Source organism: Phodopus roborovskii, unplaced genomic scaffold (genome assembly GCF_943737965.1).
Source record: "Phodopus roborovskii unplaced genomic scaffold, PHOROB, whole genome shotgun sequence".
Lineage (NCBI taxonomy): Eukaryota > Metazoa > Chordata > Mammalia > Rodentia > Cricetidae > Phodopus > Phodopus roborovskii.
Genome location: NW_026125806.1, coordinates 20,232 through 33,005, shown reverse-complemented (window position 1 = coordinate 33,005; position 12,774 = coordinate 20,232). Strand labels below are relative to the sequence as shown.

Sequence of the window (12,774 nt, the reverse complement as noted above, 5' to 3'; positions counted from 1 at the left end):
CAACGCTTTAGTCCTAAATAAGTACCCAGAGGCTGCTAGTAATTATCAACTGGAAGCTCTTATTTCCAGGAATGATCCTATCTGTCCCATGGGTGACCGACGAAATGTCAGGAAAACCACCAAGAGAATCACCAATATTACGAGAGAGAGAGAGTGTGCAGGCTTTGCGGTCCCGGCAGTATTCTGTGGTGTCCCAAAGTCCACTGCTCTTTGCTGAGTGAGATGTCCCCGGGTGCTTTTGCCTCATCTGCAGAAGCACAGGACAAGAACTCATAGCCTGGATCAAAACTAGGCTGCAGGCTCACAACAACCCAGGACTGCCGACTCTGAGAAAAACAAACGAGACTGGGATGGACATCCTGATCAGGTAAGAACCCAAAAGCGAGGCAGGCAAAGCTGGCCTGGGTGTGATCACTCTATGCACATTATATCTGAAGCATTTATGGGGAAATCAGGGGCACTGGTCTTCAAGAAAAGGTAGAGTAGTCTCCAGAACAATAGGCAGACTAGGAATTTAGAGTGGGAATGTACAACTTCATAATGAATGGTGAATGAAAGAAAGTACCAGATGCTGGAGTGGTGCCTAGCCCTTTGACCACAGGTTCTGATGGGTTTCCCTTGATGTCATTTTACCTGTTACTTTCCCTGTCAGAGGCAGTGGCAAAGCCTGAGGATATACTTTATGTTTGAGGTAAGGCTGGCCAGGCAGACACTGATCCAGGGAGGGGTCTCTGCTTGAGGGAGGGCCCTCACCATCCCACCCTATGCAGCACACAGGGCTAGACACTCGTAGCCACCTCAGCTCCTGGACAGGGACTCATCTCATCAAGGGGTCTGCACTGTTGCAATGTGAGACCCACAATGTACTACAAACTACGCTTCACATCTTTCAAAGAGGACTCACTGCTGACCATGGAATAAAGATGAAGTCCTCCAAAGTAAAGACTCTGTGAAACTGATTGGCCTTGTGTTGATGTTAGCTGCCTAACATCTGAAAGAACTCGAGATTTACTGGATGAACAGTCAGAGGGATCTGTATGGGACCACATGACGACTCAGACCACATCCCACTTACTGACTCACAGGGTTTCTTGGCTTCAATCCTCTGGGGTGGCTTCCCTATCAGGTAACAGAAACTTCCCAACTTCTGAACACATGGGCTGCAAAGAAGCTTAAGCCTGGACACCAAGCAAGAACTCACTGTTAGCTCCCTCAGAGGAAGAAATTTTGGTCCAGATGCACCTACCAGCTCAAAGCTGCCAGCTCCACACCTCTCCATGTCAGTCAGAACACCATGGGACCCTCTCCCTCCTGTAGTGTTGACACTGTTGCAATGCTCAGCAACTGTGGCAAGCCAACCAGCTCTGCCAGAGGTACCAGTTACACAAGGATACACACCAGACTAGTCAGGAAGTTTCCTGCAAAAGCCTTTTCCACTGTACAGCTGCAGAAACTTCTAGGCCTGCCTCTCATTCAAGGGGACGACACCTATGTTCCCAGTTCCTAAAACAGGCACCGGAAGAGAAGGGGCATCGCCTTCATGATGGTGAGGAAGTTATGAAGGCATTGTCTATACAAGCCCCAGACTTTAAGGATACAAAATTAATCAGTTCTTTTACTGATGGGGCTTAAGGCTACAAGAAGGGTAATTGTCCCTCAAATCAAAAGATTCAGAGTTACAATATATCACAACAGGGAGATCTGCACGATAGCTCTGGCTCTGAGGCCCACATGTGGTGGCATTGCCTGACACTCTTATCCCATCTCTTCTGGATCCTACACATCTACCCCTAAACTCCCTTCCCACTCCCATTACTATATCCCAGCCCCCAACTCCAGGAGGTACTCCTTCTACTCAAGACCCTATGGTCAAGTGTACAGTTAGGACTGTGAAAGCAAAGGATTATCTTGTGTACACAATTCTCTTCAGCCTCATACAGATTCTGTAGAAGAATAATAACTGTAGTCTCCCTGTGATCCTCTATGATGCCATTACTAACCAATGACAAATATCTTCTCCACCACATTTAGAGACTCATTCAGGCAAGATGCAAAATTGAGCAGGCCCCTGCTCTGGGGGTGGCTGAGGCCATGCCGGACAAGTAGGAGGTAAAACCTGGTTACCAAGTGATGATTGACACTTCTTCTCTCCTGGGAACCCAATAAAGGGTACAAATAGCTTTTGTCTGTTGTTGACTCTGTGTGACCATGGCAATGGGGGAGAAAGTCATTCCACGGTTCCAGGGCAAGGATGACCTTACCCACTGGGTCTTGGAACATCACTGATCAATGTTCTGCTGTAAGTACTTGGCACAGAATCCCTGAAGAACACAAGTATTCATGTTTCCTTCCCCTCGCCTGCCACAGGGGGACGGATACATGGGGAGTCAGGGATCCCCTGCATGTGCATGGCTAGGGATGGAGACTTGGGAGGTCCTGTGCTGACACTGAAGCTGCTGCTGTCTGGGAGAGACAAAGTAGAAAACTCTTCCCATTGCATGGGAATGAAGGGCTGCCTGGCTGGCATCCCGCACACCAAAGCTCTCAGTGGAAACCTAATGCCATCAGGCAATGGAGTTAGTTTGGCTATGCTCTGGAACTGAGTTGCCCCTCAGAGTCTTGCATGGTATGGATGCCCGGGATGCTCATCCATGCATTTTGGAGGGGATATTTTAGCTGTGTCAGGAGGAATTGATGGGTGTGCCAGGCCTCTGAAGCAGAATTCAAAGTGTTTCTAGGGGGCCTTGCTGTCTGGTCTCCCATCTTGTGGGTCCCCCTGATAGGTACCAGATGCTTTCCTGTAGCTTCCAAAGGCAGGGTTCTTACAGTGTAGGATGTAGTCATGCAAGGGGGAAAAGCCTTTACCTCATCCACAAGACAAGATTAGCTCACTGGAAGGACCCTGTGTGATCAGGCTCATCCATGGTTCCTTGGGGTAGGCTCTCCCACCCCCTGCATGGCCTCAGGGATCTGGCATCCTGCTCTATGCTGACTGAAACCCCAGATTTGTTCACCTGGATAAGAAAAAAGGTCTGCTACCATCCAACTGCTGACTGAGTGGAGTCACCGACTGACATGTCTCAGAGGTGAGGCCTCTGGGGAGCTTCCGGTCCTCCGTGTTCTATAGTACCCAGCACAGTCCTCTTTCTGGTTTCCAGGATTGGAAAGGGGCCATTTCTACAGGGCATTTGACCCAGAGGCAAAGATATCAAGATGGGGTTTGCCAGTGTCAAAACCTCTGAAATCTGACAATATCCTTGTGGGATGCTATAGCTACCCATATCTCAGCATGGGCAAACATGCTAAAAGACCTCAACCTGAAGGTCTCTGATTGGCCAAAGCCATCACCCAGGTCACAGGTAAGCCAGCAACTCCTCATTTCTGATGCAGAAAAAAGGTTTTCAAGGACCTTGAGTGCAAACCTGACAGCCACGAGAGATAATAAGAGACCAATCGATTATCACTCTGGAACAGAAGCATCTCCAGCACTCTTGTCCTCTTTCTCATTTATAGGGTGTCTTGGGGAATGCTGACCATGGGAAAAAGTATGACCATTCCCAAGTGTATCTAGGAACAGAAATTGGGAAATCCACCCCCATGGCCACACTTCCAGAAGGTAGCATCCCCTTAGGCCTGGGTTCATATGCTGTCCACACTTAGATGCTTGCCTGGGTGACCTGTCTTCTCCCACCAGGGTAGAGCAGTGGAAGGGACAGAGAGGTTCCTGGGGGCTCTTGGGTTCCATGGGTCTTTTCACACCTGAATTTTACATGACATGTATGTGGGACAGCTTCTGGATCTAGGGCTTTAGGCTCCTCTACTCATCCCTTGACTTCTGCCTCAAGAACCCTAGATAAATTCCAAGGCCATTAGCACTTTCAGTGGGGAAACACATTTAAAGTTCTGAATAGAGACAGTTAGCAAGAGATCAGCACTAATGATTTCATCCCTCACACAACTCCTAAGTACTTACTCACGGGTCAGCACAGCCCTTCTGCCCATAAAACACACACACACACACACACACACACACACACACACACACACACACACACGGCCCAGGGAATATAAACATGGGATACAAACATTATTTACAGCCATTCAGAACAAGTAAATATAGACATGCACAAACACACAGATAAATTGACTAATCACCCATACATTATTGCCACATCAGCCCCAGTGGAGACAGTGTAGCAATGGCTGAGAGAAATCTCAATGGCTACCTGTCCAGAGGTTCTCACCACAAGTGGTTATGCCTCCTGGGGAAAAGTGGTTCAGGACCCTGCAGGTGATTGCCCGACTGACAGTCTGGAACAGGTGCTAGGTGATTGTTGTGCTATGATAATTTTAATGCTTTTGATCATGGGTGCTTTGGCCTATAGCTCCACTGTTAATTCAGAGAAGCCCAGGAAACACTTAGATATAGTTACAGGGACAGAAAGAGATACAGACAAGCCCTCAGCTACAAATCCCAGGGTGCCAGTGGAGACTTCAGGTGTCAGCCCAAGGCCTAATAAATTAACATACCTAAAGCTATAGGAATTTGCCCAGAAGATGACCCTGCTTAATTAGCCCGCCTGAAGCAAAGCTGTTGTGGGGATTTACTACTAAGATTTTAGGGCCCCTAAATCAATAAAACAGCACAAGAGTTCTTATCAATGCTGTTAAAAGTTTACTGACCAGAGACAATGATTATTCTCTAAACTCAGTAAATCAAATCCCTGGTAAGCTGACCACAAGCAGGCCAAAATAAACATGAGATGTATTTACGATCTCATGCTCCAAAATAATTGCTGACATTTCTATAGTATGTCTGTAAGTTTTAAACTGTGGCCAAAGATCTGTTCCTTGAACTTTCTGCATAAAAACCTGATGCTCTGAAATAAAAATGGCAGCAGTTGCAAACCTCCTCCAGTGTGTTTGTGTCTGTCTGTCAAGCCGAAGCCACTCCTGACCTGTTCATCGGAGTCTTGGTCTCCCCGGAGACCCATCGCCCACTGAAAGGTCTGCGGCACATTATCTCTCTCTCTCTCTCTCTACCTTACACACACACACACACACACACACACACACACACACACACACAAACACACACAAAGGGCCCAGAGAATAGGAACATGGTATGTCCAACATTATATACAATCATTCAGAAACAAGTAACATTCAGAAACAAGTAAATATATACACATGCACAAACACACAGAGAAACTGACAAATCACACATAAATGATCTCTCTCTCCCTCTCTCCTCCTCTCTCTCTCTTCCACAATAACACACACACACACACACACACACACACACATACACACTACTCCCACAAACCAACTCATGGGCACTAGACCTCAAATCACATATTTTAAAAAGACCACTTAAAGAACTTTACCTCCAGTTCCCATAAAAACCAGACCAGCAACACATCCACCATTGCTGTATGTCCTGTTACTGGCCTCCTTCTGCTTTTCCCAATCTCTCTTAACTCCCATATGTGGTAGGTCTAATCCAAAACGACCACACACTAATGTCTGTAGAAAAGACCTCCCAGGAAAAATCAGTACCTCCAGAGGATGAGATGGCCAATGGACAGGTGTGTTTATTTAAAAGGACTGTTAGAAAGCTGCATGCATGTAAGGACACAGCAGGAAAAACAAAACAGTTTTATGCTAAGCACCACAGGGAGTTTGTCAGCAAGATCACCTGGAACAGGCTCTGCTGAGGAGTCTTCATAGTCCAGTCTGGCCAGTCCCAGCAGGGTTCCCACCAAGAGAGTCCAGGAAGGCTGCATGCCAAAGGTGGACAGCCCAGGTGATATATGAGGATCCTAGGTGACTGTGTCAGGAATGAGTGATAGCAGAGGGTCCTGTGTGCCTGTCACAGATTGATGAGTGGTAGGAGCTAGAGTTGTGGGCTACTAGTGCCCTGGAATCTGTAACACACACACACACACACACACACACACACACACACACACACACACACACCCGGTCCCAAACCCAGCTGGCATGCTCATGGTTCAGACCCGGGCAGATGTACATCTAGAAAAGACCACACTTTGAAAAAGCCTGAGCCCCTTGCAAAACACTCCTAGAGCAGAGATCAACCCCTGGGTAGTAGAGAGGAGTGTGCCTGTCGGTAACTTTCCCACACCAAGGGAGCCCCAAGACCAGGTGGGAGAGGGCAGTTAGTGGATAGCAGAGCAGACCTCCTCTGACCTGGCTGTGTAGATTGGGCCTTTCCTCCAAGGGCAGGAGTGGGAGCTGCTACAGCCTTGGGGTCCTTGGTGAGGAGACAGCTCTGCTCCCCGTGGAGACAGGGAGACAAGATGAAGGGTCCCTGGGGAAAACGCCTGGCTGCTGATGTTGGATTTTCAGGAAGTTCCGGAGGTGGTGACATAAGAGCAGGACAAGCTGCCACAAGAAGAGGTTAAGATCAGACAGGAAGTCCAGAAAACCCGTGGGCAGAGCCTGCAAGGGGCTTAGGGAAGCTGCACTCTGCATTGGAGGAGTTGCAGCTGCTGCAGCACCTCATGTGCTCTATCAATGATCAAGCTAGCAGGACCTATGAGCTCCTAGGAGGGATGTGGCTGAGAGGCTCAGATCCCACCTGAAAACACAGTCTGGTTGTCATCCAAGCATCCCTGGCTTCTGGGACACAGCAGTATCTTTACCAGGGTGACTGTCTATGAGGGGGGACACTGGAGACTCTCCCTGAAAAGCAGTAAAGAGGGTCCATGTTGCCATAGGAATAGGGGCAGTAACTAGTCCAAATGGTGAAGGTCTTTGCACAATTCCCTGGCCTTGGCTTCAGAGAGAGGGAGAGAGACACACACACACACACACACACACACACACACACACAGAGAGAGAGAGAGAGAGAGAGAGAGAGAGAGAGAGAGAGAGAGAGAGAGACATTCCTCTCTCTGTATATGAAAATGTTTATAGCTATAATACTTATTTAGCTATTTGGGAGGGTGTGTTAGTCACTGTGTGCTCTCTTCTAATTTTCTGTACGACAGTACTTGTGTGTGTGTCTGTAAAGATTGTGAATCTTTGCATGGAGACTGTGTTTGTGTCTCACTCTGTGTGTGTGAGTGAGTGTGTGAGTGTGTGTGTGTGCCTGCGTGTGATTGTGTGTGTGAGAGTGTGTGTTTGTGTGATTGTGTTGTGAATGATGTCTTTGAGAGCTTTAGCACTTTTACTGATTCCCTGAGAAACCATCCATGTCCAGGGAGTGTGAGCTAAAAAGAAAAAGAAAAAGAAAGATAATACTTATTGGTATCACCTTAGTGTAGGGATATGGGTCATTGTCTTCCAATTATGAACCTCACTCAGTTTGAGTTTACTATGGGCCACCATTTTCACCATGGCAGAGACCATGTCAAGTCAGGCTGTGCAGGGTAGGCTAACTGTGGATTCTCACGCTCTGTGACTTAGGTCCATTTTGAAGTTTGACTGAAACCAATTCCTGTTGTCACTTTCCTTTTGGGTTTTAACTCTGCTGGCTGGGCAAGGGTCCTCTGCCTTCTGCTCAGGGGTGAATACTCAAGTAAATGCCTGTGACCTATGTCTATGTCACCAAAGCACTTTCCCCTGTCCTTCCTCACTGGGTCATGTTTGCCCCATAAAAGGACCGAAAACCCTCTCCAGAAAGAGGGGGCCATGAGTAGCACCTGTGGCTTCCCTGGGCCAGAGGAGAGGCTCTTGTGCCTGGATAGGTTCTGCTCACCATTTCCCAGTGTTTAGGACTCCTCGACCAAAGGCAGATGATGAACCACCCCAAGATCTCCAGGCTTCCTCTGGGAGCAAGATGAAGACCCGCAGGGCTCCTTGTTGAACTTGCAGGTCATCAGCCGGGATGTGGCCCGGGCAGTGGGCATGGTACTGTTAGGGCTCTTGTCCTGCTGGGGCAGCTTTACATCCCAGCTAGGAGGATCCTCTGTGCAGGGTGTGCTACACAACAATGTCCTCTGCTTTCTGCCCTGCTCTGACAGGTGGGGGAAGTGTGCCCAGCAAAGTAGTACCTCTCAGGATGACCTTTGTCTCTGCCATCAAGCCTTACTTCTGTAATAGACTGATTTGAAAGGAGTACAGGATCAAGCTGTCTGGTAAGAGGTCTGTCCCTGACAGGGAGTCACACTGAGGACTTGGGGCTGTTTGCTAGGGTGGAAGGGGGGATCTACATGCTGGAACACAGGCTGTGTGCCTCCCACCCGCAGGGTATGAGGAATCAGTATAGAGCACTGTGGAGTGGTATGCAGACTGTGGCCCTGTCACTCTCAGCTGCTGGCAGGAACCCCAGGGGAGGCTCATGATCGTGGACTGGTTGTGTGCCCACTGCTGCCCAGCAGACAACATGCTAGCTGAGGTGGAGCTCCTCTGGATACCTTGCTCCTGAATGGAGCTGCCTGAGTGCTCAAAGCTCCTGATGCTGGAGAAGGACACTTAGCACACATGCCAGAGTCACTTTCCTCTCCTCTTTCCAGGACATTGCAGAAGACCTGTGGCTGGATCCCAGGAAGTAATTCCCTGGGACAGGACAGGGCTGGAATGACAGTCTGAGGGATTACAGGCAAGGTCTCTTCCATGGCAGAGCCACCCCTGAGCTGGTGTTCCTTTGTTCTGTGGGAAGGCAGGCTGAGGAAGACACAGGGACCAAGCCATTAGGCAGCACTCCCCCATGGCCTCTGCAATAGTTCCTGACATCAGGTTCTCACCCTGTTTCCGTTCCCGTCTTTACTTCCATCAGTGATGAACAATGACATGAAAGTGTAAGCCAAATAATCCCTTCCCTATCCAAGTGCTTTTTTTGTCATGGAGTTCACTGCAGTAAAAGAAACTCTGAGACAAATAACTTACAATTATATACCATTAACAGAGTTTGTTGTGCCTAATGGGTTTTGCCATCCTCCAAGGAAGTGACTCCTGATTGCAAAAGCAAACGGTTTTTATTGCCAAGAACCAGACAGGCTGGGACCTCCTCACTCTATAGGAAGAGTAAGGTGCATGCATGCTCACAAATGCGAAGCATTTTTAAAAGGGAAAATGGAAAGGGAGGCTTGAGACCACTAGCCTCAGTTCAAAAGGTTTCCAAGGTTACAGACATTCAATAGAGTACAAACTTTTTTTTAATTTATTTTTCTTATTTTACACATCGATCCCAGTTCCCTCTCTCTCCCTCACTTTCTTCCTTTCGTCCTCTCTCCCCCTCTCTCCCACCCTCCCATGCCTCCCAACCACCCTCCCCTCCCATCCCCCTACTCCAAATGTAGGGTGATGCCTTCCACAAGGGTCATCTAAATCTGTCAAGTCATTTGGAGTAGGGACTAAACCCTCCCCCCCCCCCCCCCCGAGTCTAGGTTAAGGGAGTATCCCTCCATGGGGAATGTTCTCCCAAAGTCCTTTGGTGCACCAGGAATAATACATCCTGGTTCCACTGTCAGAGGTCCTTCTGAGACCCACGTTTAGGGGGTCTGAGTTAGTCCAATGCTGGTTTCCCAGCTATCAGTCTGGGGGCCCATTGACTCCCCCCTTGTTCAGGTCAGCTGTCTCTGTGGGTTTCTGTAGCCTGGTCTTGTCCTCCCTCTCTGCATCTGGATTCCAATTCAGCTCAGTGTTTAGCTGTGGGTGTCTGCTTCTGTGTCCATCAGCTACTAGATGAGGCCTCTATGGTGGTGGATAAGTTAGTCATCAATCTCATTATCAGGGAAGGGCATTTATGGTAGCCTTTCCACTGATGATCAGATTGTTAGTTGGGGTCAGTCTTGTAGGTCTCAGGACATTTCTCTACAGTCAGTTTTCTCTTCAAACCTATTTCTTTATAATGTGGACAGGCTCAGTGGCCTTGTTCTCAAGATAATTAGCTAGGGAGGATGCTGGTGTTGGGCTCTGGGTTTCTTCTTTATATCCTGAGAACAGCATGTGGGCTCTTTCCTCTGTAGTGATGAAGTTGTCTACTTGTAGAAATTCTTGTTCTCTCTAGTGTACTCTTCTTGCCTTAAGCCCTACTTTATATCTTTTACTTATTAATTTTTCCATCTCAATTGATAGTCGTGAATTGATTAGTGAGGTTATAAAACAGGCTGTAAAACAGAAGTTAAGAAAAAGGAACTTAACTCTCTGATTGTTTTGTTTTAACAGAATAGAAATCCATAAAATGTGTTACTCTTTCTTGGTGGGGTCTCACACATTAACCAAGACTGACCTCAAACTAGTGACAATCCAGCTTCCTCAACCTGTCCATAATTATTGGCATGTACCATCTAATTCCAGTGTTAGTTTACTCAATGTGAAGATTAAACAGTAACACTTTTCTTTGTGCATTTATTTCTGTGTTTTGTTTGAGGACAAATTCTTCATTTGCAGCTCAGCCTGGCAAAGAATTTTTCATCCTTCTGCCACTCAATACATGAGCTACAGGCATTTGCTACCACCAGAGCATTTAAACAGACATCCCTTAGAGAAACCAGGGAATATATGTTAGCAGCATATATTCATTCCTTGGTTGTTTATAGGGACAGTACAGCTTTCTACATTAAATTTTTGTAGGTGTTGTTGAAGAATGTCATAGATTATTGAAAGTTTGGATTGTAATAAAGTTAATTAAATGTTTAACTTTACTTACAAATTATTTCCTTTGGGTCTGTAAGTTGATAAGGCTTCATTTTTATTTAAAAAAAAATTGGTAGGAATGATGTTAATCTAGTCATAGTGGATCCAGTTCTTTCTTGTGATTGCAATATGAATATTGAAAAGCAGTGACAAGTTAAAAACTGATAAAGTTCAAGAACATACTTTAATTTTATGTTTTTATAAATGTTTACTTAAAGTGGAAACAATCTTATTTTACTTATTAATACCAGTTTCCTCTTTTTCCCATCCTCCCATGACCCCAACCAATGTCCCCATCCCACACCCTATCCCCTCCCCAGGGAGAGTGAGGCTTCCCATGGGGTATCATCAAAGCCTGTCACATCATTTAGGGCAGGGCATAGGCCCTCCCCTGTGTATCTAGGCTGAGAAAGTATCTCTCCATTGGGGAATGGGCTCCCAAAGCTAGGAACCTACTTTAGACTTAATGAAGAAATGAAAAATAAAATAAAGCTTCACTATTTGCCTTTGTCTCTTCGTCTTTTTTAGCAATAATTGTTGGTCCTGATGGACAACCTTTAACAGTCTATCCTTGCGTGTTTTGTGGAAAGAAATTTAAGTCTAAAAGTTTCTTGAAAAGACACTTGAAAAACCATTCCTGAACACTTGGCCAATAAAAAATACCACTGCACTGACTGTGATTACAGTACCAACAAGAGGATAAGTTTACATGATCACCTGAAGAGGCACAAGATGACCAGTAAGGCTGGAAAGGACACAGAGTGTGATGAGTGTGGGAACCATTTCTCCCATGCTGGGGCTTTACGTATTCACAAAACAACTCATGGAGAGAAAGAAGCCAGCAAAACATACAAGTGTAAGTTCTGTGACTATGAAACAGATGAACAGGCGTTATTGAATCGCCACCTTTTGGCAGTCCACAGCAAGAAGTTTCCTCACATTTGTGTAGAGTGTGGTAAGGGTTTCCGTCACCCGTCAGAGCTCAAAAAGCACATACGCGTTCACTCTGGAGAGAAGCCCTATGAATGCCAGTATTGCAGTACAAGTCTGCAGACTCCTCTAACTTGAAAACACATGTAAAAACTAAGCATAGAAAGGAGATACCATTGAAATGTGACATCTGTGTGCTGACTTTCTCAGACACTAAAGAGGCACAGCAACATGCTCTTACCCACCAAGAAAGCAAAACACACCAGTGTTTGCACTGTAGCCATAAGAGTTCAAACTCAAGTGATTTGAAGCGACACATAATTTCAGTTAACACAAAGGACTATCCTCATAAGTGTGAGATGTGCATCAAAGGGTTCCATAGGCCTTCAGAACTCAAGAAACATAAAAGTACCCATAAAAGTAAAAAAAATGCACCAGTGTAGACGCTGTGACTTTAAGAGTCCAGATCCATTTGTGCTCAGTCGCCATATTCTCTCAGTTCACACAATGAGTGTCCCATTCAAGTGTAAGAGATGTAAAAGGGGATTTCGACAACAGTGTGAGCTTCAAAATCATATGAAGACACACAGTGGCAGGAAAATGTATCAGTGTGAGTACTGTGAATATAGCACTACAGATGCCTCAGGCTTCAAGCGACACGTTATCTCCATTCATACCAAAGACTATCCTCACTGTTGTGAGCACTGCAAGAAAGGATTCCGGAGACCCTCGGAAAAGAATCAGCATACAATGAGACATCATAAAGAAGTTGACCTGCCCTAAGAATATATCCTAATCGGTACAGGTGTTGAGTTTGAAACAGGAAATTTATTTTAAAATCATTCATCCTTGCTCACACCCAATATTGTGAATTTGTTAAGTCAGTATAAATACAATATTGTTTCTATTTGACTCTACATTTTATTCGGTAGGGTTTCCTATATCCTGCAAACTTTATTTACTAAGTGAGAGAAACAAATCTCCTTTAACAATATAATCCTTGATTCTATGCTGAATTTTTTGTCTGAGAAGCCTTACTACCAAACTTTACTCATCTTGATATATTTTCTAGGAAAAATCTTAGTGTTGTTAACATGGAAAGTAACTTTGATACAAACTACACATTGAGATATTGCCAGCATAAACGAGAGATTCTTCTGAATCTCTGAATTCTGTCTGAATACCAGCTATGGAAAATATTTCTTTGTCTTAATCTTATCAGATTTTTGACAATGC

General features: G+C 45.9%; 1 protein-coding gene across 1 annotated transcript; it reads left to right on the top strand.

Annotated features, from left to right (window-relative positions):
- Positions 1–11,235: 11,235 nt before the first annotated feature.
- On the top strand, positions 11,236–12,321 carry LOC127217713 (zinc finger Y-chromosomal protein-like; the record flags this gene model as incomplete). The annotated part of the gene is given in 3 exon segments (XM_051178720.1): positions 11,236–11,644; positions 11,647–11,960; positions 11,962–12,321. Coding segments are annotated over 3 exon segments (1,083 nt in total), but the record flags the coding sequence as incomplete, so codon positions are not given.
- Positions 12,322–12,774: the final 453 nt, after the last annotated feature.